Consider the following 22,830-nt stretch of genomic DNA (forward strand, 5'->3'; position numbering starts at 1 on the left):
AGTAAGGAGGCGTGGGATCCAATGGGACCTTGCTTTGTGGATCCAGAATTGGCTTGCCCACAGAAGACAAAGAGAAGTTGTAGATGGGTTATATTCTGCATGGAGGTTGGTGACCAGTGGTATGCTTCAGGGATCTGTTCTGCGACCCCTTATCTTTATGATTTTCATAAATGACCTGGATGAGGAAGTGGACGGATGCGTTAGTAAATTTGCTGATGACACAAAGGTTGTGGATAGTGTGGAGGGTTGTCAGAGGTTACAGCGGAATATTGATAGGATGCAAAACTGGGCTGAGAAGTGGCAGATGGAGTTCAACCCGGATAAGTGAGAGGTGGTTCATTTTGGTAGGTCAAAAATAATGGCAGAATATAGTATTAATGGTAAGACTCTTGGCAGTGTGGAGGATCAGAGGGATCTTGGGGTCCGAGTCCGTAGGACACTCAAAGCTGCTGCTCAGATTGACTGTGTGGTTAAGAAGACTTGCGGTGCGTTGGCCTTCAATCGTGGGATTGAGTTTAAGAGCCGAGAGGTAATGTTGCAGCTATATAGGATCCTGTTCAGACCCCACTTGGAGTACTGTGCTCAGTTCTGGTCGCCTCACTACAGGAAGGATGTGCAAAATATAGAACGGGTGCAGAGGAGATTTACAAGGATGTTGCCTGGATTGGGGAGCATGCCTTATGAGAATAGGTTGAGTGAACTCGGCCTTTTTTCCTTGGAGCGAAGGAGGATGAGAGGTGACCTGATACAGGTGTATAAATTGATGAGAGGCATTGATCATGTGGATAGTCAGAGGCTTTTCCCAGGGCTGAAATGGCTAGCACGAGAGGGCACAGTTTTAAGGTGCTTGGAAGTAAGTACATAGGAGATGTCGGGTAAGTTTTTTACGCAGAGTGGTGAGTGCGCGGAATGGGCTGCCGGTGATGGTGGTGGAGGTGGATATGATGGGGTCTTTTAAGAGACTCTTAGATAGGTACATGGAGCTCAGAACAATAGAGGGCTGTGAGTAACCTGAGGTAATTTCTAAGGTAAGTACATGTTGGGCACAGCTTTATGGGCCAATGGGCCTGTATTGTGCTGTAGGTTTTCTATGTTTCTAACTCACTCTGTCTGTCAGTCTCAGAAGGAGCCACTTCTGCCTGGTATCACTATAGCTCAGCTTTTGTTCCTCTGTTAGTACAGTCCGGCCTGCTGGACATGTTCCGTTGCCTCTCCATGCACAACATGATGCCAGCTGCCCCAATATCAAGGCTTTGGAAAAGGTGCAGAAGAGGTTCACCAGGATGCTGCCTGCATTAGAGGGCACGTTTTAACTCGGACAGAGTTCAGTTGCCTTCTCTGAAGCAGCAAAGGCTGAGGAGAGATCTGACAGAGGTTTATAAGATTTTGAGAAGCATAGATAGATAAGACAGGAAGTATCTTTATCCCAAGGTTCTAATTCCAGAAGGTATGCATTTAAGGTGGGGGGGGGGCAGATTCAAAGAAGATGTGAGGGGCAGGGTTTTTACACAGAGAGAGGTGGGTTCCTGGGGTGGTGGTAGAGGCAGGAACATAGAGAGTTTTAAGAAACGTACAGATAGGCACATGAATGTGAGGAAAGTGGAGCGATGGGGCTTTGTGTAGGTAGGGGAGATTAGATAGTCTTTCAATTGCTAGTTTAATTGGTTTGGCACAACGTTATGGGCTGAAGGGCCTGTTCCTGTGCTGTACTGGTCTAATTCATCTGCCACCTCAGCCCTCCCCACCATTTCTGCCTGTGAGAACGATCACTGTTCCTCTCACCCTGGAAGCTGCTGAGAGTTTCCCACAGATCCTGGGAATATTCAGGTCTGCGGTGTCTCGAGCTCGTATTCACGTGCCGGGTGGAATAATGTGCTGGTTGGGGGGTGCCCCAGATACGATTCCCTCTGGATGGGCAATTCAGCGAAGGGTCATTCAAAACATCTGTTTCCTTTGTAGCTCACAGTGGACCAATCGGAGAAATGGAGAGGTACGTATGTTCACCATATCCCAGGGCAGGGAGATAAACACCATACCCCAGTGACATGCTGGGGAGTGAGGTGGCACTCCTCACTGGTTTCTTCCTCTGCATCTCTCCATAGGCCCCCGGACGAGCGGCTGGATCTAAGCGGGGTCAGCGATATCATTGGCGATCTGCTCAACGAGGGCAAACTCTCCGCAGAGGCCTTGGGTCTGAGCCAGGGGCAGGCCCAGTACCTTTCCAGGTGTGTACCTGTCTGTGTGTGTGTGTGTGTGTGTGTGTGTGTTTGCTTAGAGTAGGAAGGACGTGGAAACCATAGAAAGGGTGCAGAGGAGATTTACAAGGATGTTGCCTGGATTGGGGAGCATGCCTTATGAGAATAGGTTGAGTGAACTCAGCCTATTCTCCTTGGAGCAATGGAGGATGAGGGGTGACCTGATAGAGGTGTATAAGCTGATGAGAGGCATTGATCATGTGGATAGTCAGAGGCTTTTTCCCGGGGCTGAAATGGTTGCCACAAGAGGACACAGGTTTAAGGTGCTGGGGAGTAGGTACAGAGGAGATGTCAGAGGTAAGTTTTTTACTCAGAGAGTGGTGAGTGTGTGGAATGGGCTGCTGGCAACGGTGGTGGAGGCGGAAATGATAGGGTCTTTTAAGAGACTCCTGGACAGGTACATGGAGCTTAGGAAAATAGAGGGCTAGGTTAAGCTGAGGTAGCTCTAGGGTAGGGACATGTTCAGCACAGCTTTATGGGCCAAAGAGCCTGAATTGTGCTGTAGGTTTTCTGTGTTTCTATGTGTCTGTCTGTCAGTCTCTATGTATTTATGTATGTGTATGTATGTCTGCCTGTATGTGTGTGTGTCATAGAACACAGAAGAGTACAGCACATTACATGCCCTTCGGCCCACAATGTTGTGCCAACCCTCAAACCCTGCCTCCCATATAAGCCCCCAAATTAAATTCCTCCATATACCTGTCTAGTATTCTCTTAAACTTCACTAGTGTATCTGCCTCCACCACTGACTCAGGCAGTGCATTCCACGCACCAACCACTCTCTGAGTAAAAAACCTTCCTCTAATATCCCCCTTGAACTTCCCACCCCTTACCTTAAAGCCATGTCCTCTTGTATTGAGCAGTGGTGCCCTGGGGAAGAGGCGCTGGCTATCCACTCTATCTATTCCTCTTATTATCTTGTACACCTCTATCATGTCTCCTCTCATCCTCCTTCTCTCCAAAGAGTAAAGCCCTAGCTCCCTTAATCTCTGATCATAATGCATACTTTCTAAACCAGGCAGCATCCTGGTAAATTTCCTCTGTACCCTTTCCAATGCTTCCACATCCTTCCTATAGTGAGGTGACCAGAACTGGACACAGTACTCCAAGTGTGGCCTAACCAGAGTTTTATAGAGCTGCATCATTACATCACGACTCTTAAACTCTATCCCTCGACTTATGAAAGCTAACACCCCATAAGCTTTCTTAACTACCCTATCCACCTGTGAGGCAACTTTCAGGGATCTGTGGACATGTACCCCGAGATCCCTCTGCTCCTCCACACTACCAAGTATCCTGCCATTTACTTTGTACTCTGCCTTGGAGTTTGTCCTTCCAAAGTGTACCACCTCACACTTCTCCAGGTTGAACTCCATCTGCCACTTCTCAGCCCACTTCTGCATCCTATCAATATCTCTCTGCAATCTTTGACAATGCTCTACACTATCTACAACACCACCAATCTTTGTGTCGTCTGCAAACTTGCCAACCCACCCTTCTACCCCCACATCCAGGTCGTTAATAAAAATCACGAAAAGTAGAGGTCCCAGAACAGATCCTTGTGGGACACCACTAGTCACAATCCTCCAATCTGAATGTACTCCCTCCACCATGCCCTCTGCCTTCTGCAGGCAAGCCAATTCTGAATCCGCCTGGCCAAACTTCCCTGGATCCCATGCCTTCTGACTTTCTGAATAAGCCTACCATGTGGAACCTTGTCAAATGCCTTACTAAAATCCATATAGATCACATCCACTGCACTACCCTCATCTATATGCCTGGTCACCTCCTCAAAGAACTCTATCAGGCTTGTTAGACACGATCTGCCCTTCACAAAGCCATGCTGACTATCCCTGATCAGACCATGATTCTCTAAATGCCCATAGATCTTATCTCTTAAGAATCCTTTCCAACAGCTTTCCCACCACAGACATAAGGCTCACTGGTCTATAATAACCCAGACTATCTCTAATACCTTTTTTGAACAAGGGGAAAACATTCACCCCCCTCCAGTCCTCCGGTACCATTCCAGTGGACCATGTGGGCATAAAGATCCTAGCCAGAGGCTCAGCAATCTCTTCCCTCGCCTCGTGGAGCAGCCTGGGGAATATTACGTCAGGCCCTGGGGACTTATCCGTCCTAATGTATTTTAACAACTCCAACATCTCCTCTCCCTTAATATCAACATGCTCCAGAACATCAACCTCACTCATATTGTCCTCACCGTCATCAAATTCCCTCTCATTGGTGAATACCGAAGAGAAGTATTCATTGAGGACTTCGCTCACCTCCACAGCCTCCAAGCACATCTTCCCACCTTTATCTCTAATCGGTCCCACCTTCACTCCTGTCATTCTTTTGTTGTTCACATAATTGAAGAATGCCTTGGGGTTTTCCTTTACCCTACTCGCCAAGGCCTTCTCATGCCCCCTTCTTGCTCTTCTCAGCCCTTTCTTAAGCTCCTTGCTTCCCTATATTCCTCAATAGACCCATCTGATCCTTGCTTCCTAAACCTCATGTATGCTGCCTTCTTCCACCTGACTAGATTTTCCACCTCACTTGTCACCCATGGTTCCTTCACCCTACCATTCTTTATCTTCCTCACCGGGACAAATTTATCCCTTACATCCTGCAAGAAATCCCTAAACATTGACCACATGTCCATAGTACATTTCCCTGCAAAAACGTCATCCCAATTCACACCCGCAAGTTCTAGCTTTATAGCCTCATAATTTGCCCTTCCCCAATTAAAAATTTTCCTGTCCTCTCTGATTCTATCCTTTTCCATGATAATGCTGAAGGCTAGGGAGCGGTGGTCACTGTCCCCCAGATGCTCACCCACTGAGAGATCTGTGACCTGACCCGGTTCGTTACCTAATACTAGATCTAGTATGGCATTCCCCCAGTTGGAAAGCCATTAAGGGCACCAAGAGGCAATATCGAGCCAAGTTGGAAGCCCAGGCTAACCAGAGGGATGCCAGTAGACTATGGCAGGGTCTAAGCGAGATCACTGGGCGCAAAGAAAAGGCTGGGAATATCAATAACTGTAGCGCCTCTCTTCCTGATGAACTTAACGTATTCTACGCAAGATTCGAACAGAAGAGGAGCGTCCAGTTCCCTCCGGATGAACCGGACCTGGTGGCATCAAGATTCATCGTCACCAAGGAGGACCTTAGAAGGGCCTTCCTGAAGATAAATCCAAGGAAGGCGACGGGCCCAGATTGGGTCCCGGGATGGGTTCTCCGAGCCTGTGCAAGCGAGCTAGCTGGAGTGTTTGCTGACATCTTCAACTGGTCCTTGCTTCAGTCTAAGATCCCCTCGTGTTTTAAGAAGGCAATGATAATCCCAGTGCCAAAGAAGGGCAAGGTGGCATGCCTGAATGACTATCGACCTGTGGCTCTGACATCAATTGCTATGAAGTGCTTCGAGAGATTGGTTATGGCACACATCAACCACAGCCTGCCGGACAACCTTGACGCTTTGCAATTGGCCTACCAGAGCAACAGGTCAACGGCAGATGCCATCTCTCTGGCCCTACATTCCTCCTTAGAACACCTGGAGAATAAAGACGCATACGTAAGGCTCCTTTTCATTGACTACAGCTCTGTCTTTAATACCATCATTCCAAATAAACTGATTCCTAAGCTCCGGAACCTGGGCCTTAGGACTCAGATCTGCAACTGGATCTTCAACTTCCTCACAGACAGGACCCAGGCTGTAACAATAGGGGACAAGCTCTCCTCTACAATCACTCCGAGCACCGATGCCCCACAAGGCTGTGTACTCAGCCCCCTGCTGTACTCACTGTACACCCATGATTGTGTAGCCAAGTTTCCATCAAACTCAATATATAAGTTTGCTGATGACACAAAAATTGTAGGCCGTATCTCAGGTAATGATGAGTTTGAGTACAGAGAGGAAATTAAGAACCTGGTGACATGGTGCGAAGACAATAACCTATCCCTCAACGTCAGCAAGACGAAGGAATTGGTTGTTGACTTCAGGAGGAGTAGCAGACCGCACGACCCAATTTACATCAGTGGTGCGCAAGTGGAACAGGTCAAAAGCTTTAAGTTCCTCGGGGTCAATATCACAAGTGACCTGACTTGGTCCAACCAAGCAGAGTTCACTGCCAAGAAGGCCCACCAGCGCCTTTATTTCCTGAGAAAACTAAAGAAATTTGGCCTGTCCCCTAAAACCCTCACTAATTTTTATAGATGCACTTTAGAAAGCATTCTTCTAGGGTGCATCACAACCTGGTATGGAAGTTGTCCTGTCCAAGACCAGAAGAAGCTGCAGAAGATCGTGAACACGGCGCAGCACATCACACAAACCAATCTTCCAACCGTGGACTCACTTTACACCGCACGCTGTCGGAGCAGTGCTGCCAGGATAATCAAGGACACGACCCACCCAGCCAACACACTTTTCGTCCCTCTTCCCTCCGGGAGAAGGCTCAGGAGCTTGAAGACTCGTACAGCCAGATTTGGGAACAGCTTCTTTCCAACTCTGATAAGATTGCTGAACGGATCCTGACCCGGATCTGGGCCGTACCCTCCAAATATCCGGACCTGCCTCTCGGATTTTTTTTGCACTACCTTACTTTCCATTTTTCTGCTTTCTATTTATGATTTATAATTTAAATTTTTAATATCTACTAATTTTAACTATTTTTAATATTTTTAATATTTAGTATTGGTAAACCAGGGAGCGGGAAGCGCAGAATCAAATATCGCTGTGATGATTGTACGTTCTAGTATCAATTGTTTGGCAACAATAAACTAGAAAGTAAAAGTAAAAGTTAGCCTGTCAACATACTGTGACAGGAATCCGTCCTGGACACACTTAACAAACTCTGCCCTGTCTGAACCCTTGGAACTAATCAGGTGCCAATCAATATCAGGGAAGTTAAAGTCACCCATGATAACAACCCTGTTATTTTTGCACCTTTCCAAAATCTGCCTCCCAATCTGCTCCTCGGTATCTCTGCTGCTACCAGGGGGCCTGTAGAATAGCCCCAATAGAGTAACTGCTCCCTTCCTGTTCCTGACTTCCACCCATACTGACTCAAAAGAGGATCCTGCTACATTACCCACCCTTTCTGTAGCTGTAATAGTATCCCTGACCAGTAATGCCACCCCTCCTCCCCTTCCCCACCCCTCCCCCATCCCCTTTAAAGCACTGAAATCAGGAATATTGAGAATCCATTCCTGCCCTGGTGCCAGCCAAGTCTCTGTAATGGCCACTACATCATAATTCCATGTATGTATCCAAGCTCTCAGTTCATCACCTTTGTTCCTGATGCTTCTTGCATTGAGGTACACACATTTCAGCCCTTCTACCTTACTGTCTTTACACCCTTTATTCTGCTTCTCTTTCCTCAAAGCCTCTCTGTATGTTAGACCTGGCTTTACTCCATGCACTTCTTTCACTGCTCTATCGCTCTGGGTCCCATCCCCCTTGCAACTTAGTTTAAACCCTCCCGAACCATGCTAGCAAACCTACCTGCAAGGATATTGCTCCCCCTCGAGTTCAGGTGCAACCCATCCAATCTGTACAGGTCCCACCTTCCCCAGAAGAGATCCCAATGATCTAAAAATCTAAAACCCTGCTCCCTGCACCAACTCCTCAGCCAAGCATTCAACTGTCATCTCCTCCAATTCTTACCATCTCTGTCACGTAGCACTGGCAGCAATCCTGAGAACGCCACCCTTGAGGTCCTGTTCTTCAGCTTTCTGCCTGGTTCCCAAAACTCACACTTCAGGACCTCATCCCTCTTCCTGCCTATGTCGTTGGTCCCAACATGTATCACGACTTCTGGTTGCTTTCCCTCTCGTACCAGGATGTCGTGCACCCGGTCAGAGACATCCCCGACCCTGGCACCCGGGAGGCAATACACCATGCGGGTGTCCTTCTCACGTCCACAAAATCTCCTGTCTGCTCCCCTGACTATCGAGTCCCCAATGACGACAGTTCTCCTCTTCTCCGTCCCACCCTTCTGCACCACTGGGTCAAACTCAGTGCCGGAGGCCCTGCCACAGTGACTCACACCTGGTCAGTCGTCCCCGTCAACAGTATCCAGGACGGTAAACCTATTCTTCAGGGGAATGGCTACAGGGGTGCTCCCTGCACTACCTGTCTGCTCACCTTCGCTTTCCCACCTCTGACTGTCACCCAGCGACCTGCTTCCAACAGCCTAGGTGTGACTCCCTCCCTGTAGCTCTCATCTATGACTGCCTCATTCTCCCTTATGAGTCGAAGGTCATCCAGCTGCTGCTCCAGATTCCTTACACGGTCTTCCAGATCGCCCAGCCATATGCACTTCCGGCAGATGTGACTCTGTGGGAGAGGGGTGTTCCCCTAAGACTGCCACATCTCACATGAGAGGCTGTGCATGTATGTGACTGTGTGGCTGTCTCTGTCAGTACAGATCTGTGTCTATGTGCACTCTGAGACAGGACAAGATGGTTGGATTTTTCAGACTTGTATTGCAGTCTGTGTAATTCCGGCTTCTTTAGAGTTGGGCAGCTCCCCAGGCATTTCACATCCGATGAGCATTTCTGGGTGTCTGAAAAACCTGTTTCACCAGGGCAGGCATTGGGAAGAGGGCTGTACAGGGCTTAACATTACACCACCACCCCCTCCCCCTTAACACTCTTCCGCCAGTCCTGATGTTTGCAACAGAACACCTTGGATGGGTCTCTGCATGTTACTCGTTTAGTGGGTTGTTCTGGAGTGTGTGATGGGACAGTGTAGAGGGAGCTTAACTCTGTGTCTGACCCCGAGAGTGTTTGATAGGACAGTGTAGTGGGAGTTTCACTCTGTGTCTGACCCTGAAAGTGTGTGATGGGACGGTGTAGAGGGAGATTCACTCTGTGTCTAACCCCGAGAGTGTGTGATGGGACGGTGTCGAGGGAACTTCACTCTGTATCTGACCCTGGGAGTGTGTGATGGGACAGTGTAGAGGGAGCTTCACTCTGTGTCTGACCCCTGGAGTGTGTGATGGGACAGTGTAAAGGGAGCTTCACTCTGTGTCTGACCCCGGGAGTGTGAGATGGGACAGTGTAGTGGGAGTTTCACTCTGTGTCTGACCCTGAAAGTGTATGATGGGACGGTGTAGAGGGAGCTTCACTCTGTGTCTGACCCCGAGAGTGTGTGATGGGACGGTGTCGAGGGAACTTCACTCTGTATCTGACCCTGGGAGTGTGTGATGGGACAGTGTAGAGGGAGCTTCACTCTGTGTCTGACCCTGGGAGTGTGTGATGGAACGGTGTAGAGGGAGTTTCACTCTGTGTCTGACCCTGGGAGTGAGATGGGACAGTGTGGAGGGAGTTTCACTCTGTGTCTGACCCTGGGAGTGAGATGGGACAGTGTAGAGGGAGTTTCACTCTGTGTCTGACCCTGGAAGTGTGTGATGGGACGGTGTAGAGGGAGTTTCACTCTGTCTGACCCTGGGAGTGTGTGATGGGACGGTGTAGAGAGAGTTTCACTCTGTCTGACCCTGGGAGTGTGTGATGGGACGGTGTAGAGAGAGTTTCACTCTGTAGCTTCAGCCTTTTCTGAATATCATGGTGCACTGATACCTCTTTGTTTGGATGTGTCCCTGCAGATGTTCCAAGGTTCCAAAGAGAAGTGAACAGGAACGGAAGGAGATCCAGGAGTGGATGATACGCAAGAGGCGGCAGAGACTTGAAGCTTATCTGGGGAATCGGAATGAACTGAGGGAAAGGGAACGAAGACCTTACGTTACGAAGGATAAGAGGGTGAGGGACTAATGTTCTGTCCTGCTCAGAGCCAAAGTAAAAGCAAAAGAGAGGGCATACAAGGAAGCCAAACCTAGTGGGAAGATAGAGGATTGGGGAGCTTTTAAAAACTTGCAGAAGGAAACTAAGAAGGTCATTAGGAAGGAAAAGATGAATTATGAAAGGAAGCTGGTGACTAATATCAAAGAAGATACTAAAAGCTTTTTTAAGTATATAAAGGGTAAAAGAGAGTTGAGGGTAGATATAGGATCAATAGAAAATGGTCCTATATCTGGAAGACCATTGTAATGAGAGACGCAGAGATGGCAGAGGAACTGAATGTGTATTTTGCGTGAAGACATCTGCAGTATACCGGACATTCAAGAGTGTCAGGAAAGCAAAGTATGTGCAATGAAAATTACAACTGAGACGGTGCTCAGGAAACATAATGGCCTGAGGTGGATAAATCTTCTGGACCTAATGGAATGCACCCTCAGTTTCTCTGATGGAAACTATAGATCTGTTAGCCTGACGTCAGTGGTTGGGAAGTTGTTGGAATCGATTGTTAGGGATGAGATTACAGAGTACCTGGAGGCACATGACAAGATAGGCCAAAGCCAGCATGATTTCCTGAAAGGGAGATCCTGTCTGACAAACCTACTGCAATTCTTTGATGAAATTACAAGCAGGGTAGACAAGGGAGATGCAGTAGACGTGGTGTACTTGGGTTTTCAGAAGGCCTTTGACAATGTACCGCACATGAGGCTGCTTAGCAGATAAGAGCCCGTGGAATTACAGGGAAGTTTCTAGCATGGGTGGGGCATTGGCTGACTGGCAGAAAACAGAGAATGGGAATAAAGGGATCCTATTCTGGCTGGCTGCCGGTTACCAGTGGAGTTCCACAAGGGTTGGTGTTGGGGCCACTGCTTTTTACGATGTATGTCAATGACTATGGGATTGATGGATTTGTGGCTAAATTTGCCAGTGATACAGGTGAAGGAGCGGGTAGTGTTGAGGAAACAGAGAGACCTAGATAGTTTAGGGGAATGGGCAAAGAAGTGGCAAATGAAGTACAATGTTGGAAAGTGTATGGTCATGCACTTTGGTGGAAGAAATAAATGGGCAGACTATTATTTAGATGGGGAGAGAATTCAAAATGCAGAGATGCAAAGGGACTTGGGAATCCTTGTGCAAGATACCCTAAAGGTTAACCTCCAGGTTGAGTTGGTGGTGCAGAAGGTGAATTCAATGTTGCATTCATTTCTAGAGGTATAGAATACAAGAGCAGGGATGTGATGTTGAGGCTCTATAAGTCACTTGTGAGACCACACTTGGAGTATTGTGTGCCGTTTTGGGCTCCTTATTTTAGAAAGGCTTATGATGATGATTATGAGGACATGCAGTCCCCTTTTATTGTCATTTAGTAATACATGCATTAAGAAATGATACAATGTTTTTCCAGAATGATATCACGGAAACACATGACAAACCGACTTAAAAACTAACAAAAACCACATAATTATAACATATGGTTACAACAGTGCAAAGCAATACCATAATTTGATAAGAACAGACCATGGCACGGTATCTTGTCTCTTGAAAGTCCCAGCATCTCACGCAGACAGTGAACCTCCAGCGCCGCAAACTTGCCGATGCAGCATCCTGGAAGCATCCGACCACAGTCTGACTCCGAGTCCGTCCAAAAACTCTGAGCGTCCGACCACCTCTTCGACACCGAGCGCCGAGCACCATCCCTGCCGAGTGCTTCGACCCTGGCAACAGGCGATAGGCAAAGCTGAGGATTTGGGGCCTTCGTCTCCGGAGATTCTCGATCGCACAGTAGCAGTGGCAGCGAAGCAGGCATTTCAGAAGTTACTCCAGATGTTCCTCTGCACTTCTCACGGCTGCCTCCATCAAATCCAGACTGTGCACACCTAGTTACACATAATCGATATTCATTTGGAATGGCGCTATCTTCTCCTCCTCAATATACTGACATTGGAGAGGGTTCAGAGAAGATTCACAATAATGATTCCAGGAACGAGAGGGTTACCATATGCGGAACGTCTGGCAGCTCTTGGGCTGTATTCCCTGGAGTTCAGGAGAATGAGGGGGGATCTCATAGAAACATTCCAAATGTTAAAAGGCCTGAACAGATTAGATATTGCAAAGTTATTTCCCATGGTAGGGGATTCTAGGGCAAGAGGGCACGACTTCATGATTGAAGGACGTCCATTTAGAACTGAGATACAGAGAAATTACTTTAGTCGGAGGGTCGTAAATCTGTGGAATTTGTTGCCACGAGCAGCTTGTGGAGTCCAAGTCACTGGGTATATTTAAGGCAGAGATAGATCGGTTCTTGATTTGCCAGGGCATCAAAGGTTATGGGGATGAAAGCAGGGGAGTGAGGATGACTGGAAGAATTGGATCAGCCCATGATTGAATGGCAGAGCAGACTCGATGGGCTGAATGGCCTACTTCTGCTCCTATATCTTATGGTCTTATGGATATCACTACGCTAATGTGGACTGCATACCACTGCGCTAACGTGGACTGTGTACCACTGTGCTAACGTGGACTGTGTACCGCTGCACTAAGGTGGACTGCGTACTGCCGCGCTAACATGGACTGTACGCCGCGCTACCGTGGACTGGATTGCACTGTGCCAACGTTTTCTGTTTTCCCATTACAGAAAACTTTTAGCAGCAGAGAAATCAAAGAAAATCAGAAGAAAACAGCAATGAGGAAAAGGTAGGTGTTACTAGTGCATTGTATCCACTCTGAGTGGAAACACAGGAACCAAATACCCAACTGCTCCAATCCTATACCAGCACTTGGTCCATCACTTTCTGAACTTTGGTATTTCACTTGCTGTTCTAGATAGTTCCTCAAGAACATAAGGCACAGCAGCAGTATGATGCTATTTGGCCCATTAATTCCATCACGACTGATTTACTATCCTGCTCAACTTCATTCTCCTGCCTTCTCCCTGTAACCTTTGATGCCCTGACTAATCAAGAAGCTATCAACCTCTGGTTTAAGTATAACCAATGAATGGGCCTCCACAGCCGTCTGTGGCAATGAATTCCACAGAGTTACCACTCTCTGCCTAAAAAAATTCCAGCTCATCTCTGTTCTCAAGGGACAATCTTCTGTTCTGTTCTGACTCTTGGCCTCATCAAATTCGACAATAATCTCCCACGAATTAAGCTGTGCTGGTTTTTTCCCTGGTCAAGCTGTGCATTTCTAACTTCATCTTGTCCTTCGGAATTGTTTTCCAGTAACTGGAGCATATCACAACAGAGTGTGATCAATCCAGCGTGCACTGGAGTAGCACCTGTGTGTTCTACATTTCCTTGTCACAGGGATAAGCAACCGTTATTCAGGGGTTTTCCCTCTCCCTAGGGTCACTCTGATAGAGAACCATGAGCAGCGGACCCGCGCAGCCCTGCGCCTGATGAATGAGATGTTGTCCGACTCTGCTCAACTTTTCAGTGCTCAGCCCAGGGCTCGAGCTGAAGGGCCAGTCAGGACTGCTGAGCGGAACCAGGGCCAGGGCCGATCGGGCAGCTCGGTGCGGGGGTAAGTGATGGTCATGGGGTTGGGGTGGGGGGTCATACCCAGTGGTCAATGTTGAGGAAGCATGGGTGTGGGTGTCTGTCTGTCCTTCTCTGTGTGTCTGGAGGGTGGGGGGAGTGTCTCTCTCTGTCTGCCCCATGTCTTTGCCGATCATGATACCTATCTACACTAATCCCATTGGTCTACACACAGTGCATACCCCTCCACCCCATCTCTGTTCATGTGCCCGCCTAAGTGCTTCTTAAACGTATCTGCTTCCACACCTCCACTGACAGTGCATTCCAATCACCGACTCTCTCTTTGTAAGAATGTCTTGCCTCATGGCTGCATTAATGTGAGATGAGGAACTACTGAGGGCTCGTTCTTGCAGAAACGTGGCTCTAGGACAACATCCCATGCTCCATGAATCTCCAGGCCAGGGCATTCAGGACTTAGCCCTTTTTATTATTATTTGTTTGTGACTGTGTGTTTTTATGCTGTCACAATTTTATGTGCTGTATGTGCCTTGTGCTGTGTGTGACTGTTGGTGTTGTGTTTTGTATATTGGTTCCAGAGTAACACTGTTTCATTTGGCTGAATGACAATTAAACTTGAACTTGAAATCTCTCCTTCTCACCTTAGGCAGCTCTGTATTTGCACCTCGGTATATCAGTGCTGTACGGATGCTATCTCTTATTATATGTTTACATTTCACTTCCTGAAATGAGATTGAAGATAACGATTAGCTTTATTTGTCACATGTACATCAGAACATACAGTGGAATGCAATACTTGTGTCAACAGCCAACACAGACCGAGGATGTGCTGGAGGCAGCCCACAAGGGTTGCCTCACCTATGGTGCCGACATGGCTCCTTAGAATACTCTGTATGGTTTTGGACACCCTATTACAGAAAAGAGGTTAAATGGAAAAGGATGCAGAGAAGGTGTTTAAGAACATACCAGGACAGGAGGGCTTGAGTTACGTGGAGTAGTTGGCCAAAATAGGTCCCTGGAAAGAAGGAGAATTAAGGGCGAAATATAGAAATGTTTAAATAATGAGTGGCTTGGAGAAGGTGGATAGTGACAGTCATTTCCCCGGGAAGGGGAGACCAAACCCAGTGGGCAGTGACGGTCATTTCCCCAGGGTAGGGGAGTCCAAACCCAGTGGGCAGTGGCAGTCATTTCCCCGGGGTGGGGGAGACCAAATCTAGGGGCAGTGACAGTCATTTCCCCAGGGTAGGGGAGACCAAGACCAGTGGGCAGTGATGGTCATTTCCCCAGGTGGGGGAGAACAAATCTAGGGTCAGTGACAGTCATTTCCCCAGGGTAGGGGAGTCCAAACCCAGTGGGCAGTGACTGTCATTTCCCCAGGGTGGGGGAGAACAAACCCAGTGGGCAGTGACTGTCATTTCCCCGGGGTGGGGGAGAACAAACCCAGTGGGCAGTGACTGTCATTTCCCCAGGGTGGGGAGACCAAACCCAGTGGGCATTGACAGTCATTTCCCCAGGCTGGGGGAGACCAAATCTAGTGGGCATAGGTTTATGGTGAGAGGAAAAAGATTTAAAGGAGACCGGAAGGCAACACTGACATCGGCAGTCGTGAGGATATGGAATGAGCTGCCAAAGGAAGTGGTTGATACAGGTACATTTTGGAAGCACTGGAGCTGGTACATGTGGGGGGGGGGGATCTTGGAGGGTTATGGGTCAGTCAAATGCAGGAAATTGGGACTAGCTAGGTGGGCACCATGGTCAGCATGGACTGGTTGGGCTAAATGGCCTTTATTGCTCCGTGACTTTACCTCCTCTGTATCCTTTGACAGCCTTCCTCACTCTCTATACATCTGCAAACTTAACGAAGGTCATTAATACCAATCACAAACAACAGAGGTCTCAGCACTGATCCCCGTGGAACTTATTATAATCACTGACTGCGTGAGACTCATGCGAGCAAGGGATTTCATTTCACCCTGCTGTCTACGACAATAAACTATCTGACCAATCTGATACCATTTATCACAGAACAGCCTACCAACACTACCCGCTCTCTTGGCTGGGCAGGCTGTTCTGACCTTGTCAAATGCTTTAGTAAAGTCCATGCAGACAATATCCACTCTCCTACTCTCATTATTCCTCCTTAAACAAACATCAGCTATTCCCTGGTCTTCCGGTACTTCACCCGTGAATAAAAAGAATACAAAGAGCTCAGCCAAGGCCACAGCATCTCCTCTTTCATCCTGGGATAAATCCTCTCAGGCCCACCCAGGGCTCATCCTCTTTAACTGACTTGGAAAGGTTATATACAATCAGGAAAGCTCACCAACTCCTTTTATTTCTGAGGATGATGCTCTGTACACATCTACACTCACATTCTTCTGCAGTGTGCAGTAGAGAGCATCCCAAAAAGCTGATTTACTGCTTGATACGGGAAATGCACTGCTGCTCGCAGGAAGGCTCTGCACTGGATAGTCAAGACTGCCCAGTGCATCATCAGCATCGAGGACACATATACAGAAAAGTGCTGAAGAGGGGCCAGTAACATGAGAGGTCTCACACACCCTGTTCATGGACTGTTTGTCCCACTTCCATCAGGGAGGAGGCTACGTGGCATCCACACCAAGACCACCAGACTCAAAAGCAGTTACTTCCCCAAGCAGTAAGGCTGATCAACACCTCCGTCCGCTAACCCAGTGGTCCCCAACCACCGGGCAGCGAGGAAACAATATGAGTCAGCTGCACCTTTCCTCATTCCCTGTCACGCACTGTTGAACTTGAACATAGGGTTGCCCACTGTCCCGTATTTGCCGGGACATCCCGTATATTGGGCTAAATTGGTTTGTCCCATACGGGACCGCCCTTGTCCTGTATTTCCCTTGCTAAGGTAGAGCATTCCTATGAAATCTTTCGTGCCAAAATGGCGTAAAGTGAAGAAGCAATTACCATTCATTTATATGGGAAAAATTTTTGAGCATTCCCAGGCCCAAAAAGTAACCTACCATATCATACCAAATTACACATAAAACCTAAAATAACTCTAACATATAGTAAAAGCAGGAATGATATGATAAATACACAACCTATATCAAGTAGAAATAATGTATGTACAGTGTAGTGGGGAAGATGAAGCCAAAATTGATTTGTGGGGAAAAAATCGGCAGGTACACACATGCGCGCACCGGTGCCCGCGCAATGCTTCATGGTCATGGTAGTCTTTCTCGGGGTAAACACAGTTGTCCCGTATTTGACTGCTACTTTTGTCCCTTATCTGGGAGTGAGAAAGTTGGCAACCCTAACTGTAAAAGACATGGTGAGGTGAGCTTAACCCTACTTGAACACCCACACCCCGGTCGGCCGGTCCACAAGAGTATTGTCAATATTAAACCTGTCTGCGGTGCAAAAAAGGTTGGGGACCCCTGCACTAACCCACGCCTCCACACCCCCAACCACCACTACTTTATCATTTCCTGTCAGTCACCTTCTGTACAGACACTCCTGTGACTAGTGTCACTTTACGGACATACAATCAATCAATGTATATAAGCTATCTTATGTATTAATATTTATTGTGTTTTTTAAATGATTGTGTTGTAACAGTTCTTTTGTTTTCCTTTACACTTGTGTACAAGAAATGACATTAAATAATCTGGAATCATGAACTTTGAAGAGACACAACATCTCCTAAATAACGACATGCCCCAGAATATTACCACACCTTTCCTGATCTTGCTGCCATGGCCTTCTCCATGCTGAATATCAATATGAAGTACTTGTTGAATACCTCCCACTTCCTCCTTTCTCTTTTAGAGGTCCTACACTCGCACTATGTATAAAATCTCGTGTGATTCTCCTTAATCCCACTCCCCAAGAACAGTTCCTGGCCCCTGTGGTGCTCAATTCCCCGTTCAAGTTCTCTCCTGCTTCCTTTAGATCAGGGGTCCCCAACCTTTTTGCACTGTGGACCAGTTTAATATTGGCAATACTCTTGTGGACCGGCCGACCGGGGGGGGCGCGGTTGTTCAAGTAGGGTTAAACTCACTTCAACATGTCTTTTACAGTTAGGGTTGCCAACTTTCTCACTCCCAAATAAGGGGCAAAAGTAGCAGTCAAATCCCGGGACACTTTACCCCAGGAAAGACTACCATGACCATGAAGCCTTGCGCGGGCACCTGTGTGCGCATGTGCGTATGTGCCGATTTTTCCCCCACAAATCAGTTTTGCCTTCATCTTCCCGACTATACTGCACATACATTATTGCTACTTTATATAGGCTGTGTATTTATCATATCATTCCTGCTTTTACTATATGTTAGTGCTACTCTAGGTTTTATGTGTAATTTGGTATGATTTGGTAAGTTATTTTTTGGGTCTGGGAACGCTCAAAAATTTTTCGCATGTAAATGAATGGTAATTGCTTCTTCACTTTACGCCATTTTGGCACGAAAGGTTTCATAGGAATGCTCTACCTTAGCGGGGGAAATACAGGACGAGGGCGGTCCCGTATGGGACAAACCAATTTAGCCCAATATACGGGATGTCCCGGCTAATACGGGACAGTTAGCAACCCTATGTTCAAGTTCAACAGTGCGCGACAGGGAATGAGGAAAGGTGCAGCTGACTCATATCGTTTCCTCCCGGCCCGGTAGCACATGATTTGCGGCCCGGTACTGGTCCGCGGCCCGGTAGTTGGGGACCACTGCTTTAGATTCCTCATAGGCCCTGTCCAATCTCAGTATCCTAAACCTTACGCATGCTCACTTTTGTTTTGACTGAACTTACAATTTACAATTCCTCTCCTCAAGACCTTGCTCCCCTTGTCTTTCTGTTTGTGTCTGCACATGTCTGCATGTACACTGTGTGTGTGTGTATTCATGTTAAATTGAATTGAATTGACTTTATTACTTACATCCTTCACATATATGAGGAGTAAAAATCTTTACGTTGTCTCCATTTAAATGTGCAATGTGCAATTTATAGTAATTTGTAATAAATAGTATGTGCAACAGAACAGTCGATACAACATAGAAATACAGTTGTATCAGTGTGAATTAATCAGTCTGATGGCCTGGTGGAAGAAGCTGTCCCGGAGCCTGTTGGTCCTGGCTTTAATACTGCGGTACCGTTTCCCGGATGGCAGCAGCTGGAACAGTTTGTGGTTGGGGTGACTCAGGTCCCCAGTGATCCTTCGGGCCCTTTTTTCACACCTGTCTTTGTAAATGTCCTGAATAATGGGAAGTTCACATCTACTGATGCGCTGGGCTGTCCGCACCATTCTCTGCAGAGTCCTGCGATTGAGGGAGGCACTGTTCCCATACCAGGCAGTGATGCAGCCAGTCAGGATGCTCTCAATTGTGCCCTGGTAGAAAATCCTTACGATCTAGGGACTCATGCCAAACTTCTTCAACCGTCTGAGGTGAAAGAGGTGCTGTGGTGCTTTTTTCACTACACGGCCGCTATGTACAAACCATATGAGACCCTCGGCGATGTTTATGCCGAGGAACTTAAAGCTGTTCACCCTCTCAACCCCAGATCCATTGATGTCAAAAGGGGTGAGCCTGTCTCCATTCCTCCTGTAATCCACAACCAGCTCCTTTGTCTTTGTGACACTGAGGGAGAGGTTGTTTTCTTGACACCACTGTGTCAGGGTGATGACTTCTTCTCTGTAGGCTGCCTCATTATTATTTGAGATTAGGCCAATCAATGTAGTATCATCAGCAAATTTAATTAGCAAATTGGAGCTGTGGGCAGTGACACAGACATGGGTATACAGAGAGTAAAGGGGGGGCGCTTAGTACACAGCCCTGAGGGGCTCCTGTGTTGAGGGTCAGAGGGTCAGAGATGAGGGAGCCCACTCTTACCACCACCTGGCGATCTGACAGGAAGTCCAGGATCCAGGGGCACAAGGCAGGGTCAAGGCTGAGGTCTCTGAGCTTCTTGTCGAGTCTGGAGAGAATTATGATGTTGAATGCTGAACTGTTGTCCAAGAACAGAATTCTTACATAAGCATCCCTCTTTTCCAGATGTGTAAGGACGGTGTGTAGAGCTGTGGCTATTGTGTTATCTGTCGACTGGTTGTGTCGGTAGGCGAATTGTAGGGCATCCATTTTGAGTGGTAGCATGCTGCAAATGTAGTCCTTGACCAGCCTTTGAAAGCATGTGTTTATCATTGAGGTGAATACGACAAGGATGCCAGTCGTTCAGATATATTACCTTGGTCTTTTTAGGTACAGGAACAATGGTGGATGTTTTGAAGCGGGAGGCACTGGGATAGGGAGAGATTGTGTGTGTGTCTGCATGTACATTGTGTGTGTGTCTACATGTTCACTGTGTGTACACATGTCTAGATGTGCACTCTGTGTGTACGCATGTCTGCATGTGCACTATCTGTATTCGTGTGCACTGTGCAAGTACACTGCATGTATTCATGTGCAGGGTGTGTGCATTCACGTGCACTGTTACACATGTGCATTGTACATGTATTCATATAGCTGTACGTGTACACGTGCCCACATGTGATGTGTGTGTGTGTGTGTGTGTGTGTGCGCGCACGCGCACGTACGTGTCCCACACTCTCATCCTCCATTCCATTGCAGGAGGGGTGCTGCCTCCCGCAGTATGTCGGCCTCTGGAACACGTCGCAGCCTCTCGAGCACCTTCTCCATGGGACGGGCTTGTCCAGTCTCCTCACCAGGACGGGGGCACCAACCGGGTGAGCACGTGGTCATCTTCCCCCTGTACCAATGGGTGTTATGTTTAATGATTCTGTACCCCAGGGGTGAGCGAGTGACACTGGAGGTGCTAGGGGTTCTGTCTGGGGTTGGGGTTGGGGTTGGGGCCATGGCCGAGGCTGCGTCCTCAGAGTGGGCTCTGTTGAGGGTACAACAGCCCGGACCCTCTCCCTCCCAGATCTCACCCCTCACTTTCACCCCACCTCTACCACCTCCTGTCTCTCTGACACTGCACTCCCCCTGCCCTGTGCCCTGTGCTGCTGTTGGAGCCTCAGGACTGCACTGGGTGAGGACAGACCCGTGCTGCTCGGCTCCATCACGTCCCTCCCCTCCCCTCATCGTGGCTGAGCTCTGGGTGTCACTGACTGGTGCATCCTGATGGAACAGATCCCGACACCGGGTCCGTGGGGGTGGGTTCAGCAGTGTGGGGCATGGTGGATCACTGGCCAGTGTCAGTGTGACTGACCCGTCTGCCTGCTTCCCCCAGACGGCCCCACGCTCCAAGACCACCTTCCTGCCGAGGATCAGAGTGACTCCGACTCGCTGTCACCGTGGAGCCCCCCGGAATATATCCGGGATATCCTGGAACAGGAGACTCACCCCTTCCTACAGGTAACTGCCCGGGTGGGGGTGGGGAGCGGGGGGAGCAGGGTGTGCTCACGGGAGGGGAGTGTCAGAAATCAGGGTGAGGAGTGGGATCGTGGGACGTCTGGTATAGTAGTGGGGTGGGATGCGGGTGGGACAGTCAGTGTGGTGGGGAGGGATGGTTTGGGCTGCCAAAAGGAGTGGTTGAGGCAGATACATTAACAGTTAAAAAGTACTTTGACAGGGAAACGGATTGGAAAGGTTCAGAGGGATATGGGTCAAACGTGGGGAAATGGAAACAGTTTAGGTAGGACTCTGTCAGGATGGACCAGTTGGTCTAACTGTGACTGTGTGTGGTGGGCGGGGGGGGGGCGGTGTCGGTCAGTCAGTGAGGGCTTATGACGCAGCTGAGCTGGGCTCTTTCTATGCTTTGTGCCCCCAGGAAGGTGACGAGGAAGAGAGGGCGCCTGGGGCAGAGCCGGACCTGTGTGAAGTTCAGTCTGACACCACCGACACCATCCTGTGTAACCTGGACTGGAACGTCGTTAACAACATGGTGGGTGGTATGGGAGAGCTGTGAAGCCTGGGAGCTCGCTGTACAACCTCCTCCTCCCCTGTACACACCCGGAGCTCGCTGTACAACCTCCTCCTCCCCTGTACACACCCGGAGCTCGCTGTACAACCTCCTCCTCCCCTGTACACACCCGGAGCTCGCTGTACAACCTCCTCCTCCCCTGTACACACCCAGAGCTTAATCTACACATCCCCCTGTACACACTGGGAACTTGCTGTACACGTCCACACTGCCCCCACACATCGTTTACCCCCCACACTGTGCAAGGCTTCCATAACCTATTTGAATCCACTTTACACCCACAGAGCTCCCTGTTGTCCATCTGACACCCTGCCACGCACACCAATAGATTGCTGTACACTGAATTCACTCTATACTCCTGCACTCTTCCTCAGCACAATAGACCATAGAACACACCATCACTCTCCATTCCCACCATCGGCCCTCAAAACTCAGAAACCCACTGTAACTTTTCTAAATCCATGGCATTCTGCTCTAACTCACTCCCCACATCTCTGCATCAACTCCCTTACCCTGGCACACTGTACACTTACCTCACTTACAAACACACCTCACACCACAGACTCACTGTGCACCTCCGAAACGCACCTCACACCACAGACTCACTGTACACCTCCAAAACGCACCTTACACTACAGACACCGGACATTGCAGATCCCTCCCCAAGTCCACCAGAATCCCACATTACATTCCAAAAACACACAGTAAGTTCTCCAAACCCCTACGTAAATCAACATTGTAACCCCTCCTTATTTTCCCCAACCCCACTGTACAGCACCCATGGTAAACCTGCAAAGACAAACTTAACCCTCTCAGTAATGTACAACTGCATTGCGTGTGACTCTTGTGACTTCGGCTACGCATTAAACGACCCTCACTCTGAGTAAACCGTACTCTAAACATGAGCGAGCATTTTGTACCTTTGGATCAGCTGTGGTCCACTGTCCCAGGAAAAGCGGAACACTTGGAATAGTCCATATGCAGCGGTGAGAACAACTATTTGTGAGCCAACTTTCTGTTATTGGAAGGACTGCAAACTGGGGAATATTTATTTGTAGATTTTGTACTATTTTACAATCCCCCAATAAAGTCTTGCAACATAACAAGCTGCACATTGCGCCTGTAACTCACTGGTCTCTTCTCCGCCCCATTGGGAGAGAGATCACAGCCAGCTATCCATCAGAGGGGCACCGAGATCCCGAGGGGTGTCTCCCTCAGTACATCCAGTGCTTTAGTATTGTTCCACAGCATTAGTTAGAGAGGATATCTTTGCATGAACGTCCAGCGAGGCCAGGTCCATTTTACAAACATGTAGGAAGTGTTGGAATAATAGGGTAGTAATAACAAGCAATCTTAGCTTCCCTGATATGG

General features: G+C 48.3%; 1 protein-coding gene across 2 annotated transcripts in view; it reads left to right on the forward strand.

Moving 5' to 3' along the window:
• cplane1 (ciliogenesis and planar polarity effector 1) overlaps positions 1-22,552 on the forward strand; it is a 311,037-nt gene extending 288,485 nt beyond the window's left edge. The window contains exons 45-52 of one of the 2 annotated variants that reach the window (XM_072257500.1): positions 1,960-1,990; positions 2,103-2,225; positions 9,865-10,018; positions 12,690-12,748; positions 13,403-13,579; positions 20,145-20,260; positions 20,767-20,891; positions 21,307-22,552. In XM_072257500.1, the coding sequence (XP_072113601.1) occupies positions 1,960-1,990; positions 2,103-2,225; positions 9,865-10,018; positions 12,690-12,748; positions 13,403-13,579; positions 20,145-20,260; positions 20,767-20,891; positions 21,307-21,444 (923 nt within the window). In that variant the 3' untranslated portion in view covers positions 21,445-22,552. Of the gene's footprint in view, positions 1-1,959; positions 1,991-2,102; positions 2,226-9,864; positions 10,019-12,689; positions 12,749-13,402; positions 13,580-20,144; positions 20,261-20,766; positions 20,892-21,306 lie in introns of those variants that run through there. The other variant, XM_072257501.1, reaches the window with a different exon arrangement.
• The last annotated feature ends 278 nt before the right edge of the window (positions 22,553-22,830 follow it).

This window comes from Mobula birostris, chromosome 5, assembly GCF_030028105.1.
Source record: "Mobula birostris isolate sMobBir1 chromosome 5, sMobBir1.hap1, whole genome shotgun sequence".
NCBI classification, from domain to species: domain Eukaryota; kingdom Metazoa; phylum Chordata; class Chondrichthyes; order Myliobatiformes; family Myliobatidae; genus Mobula; species Mobula birostris.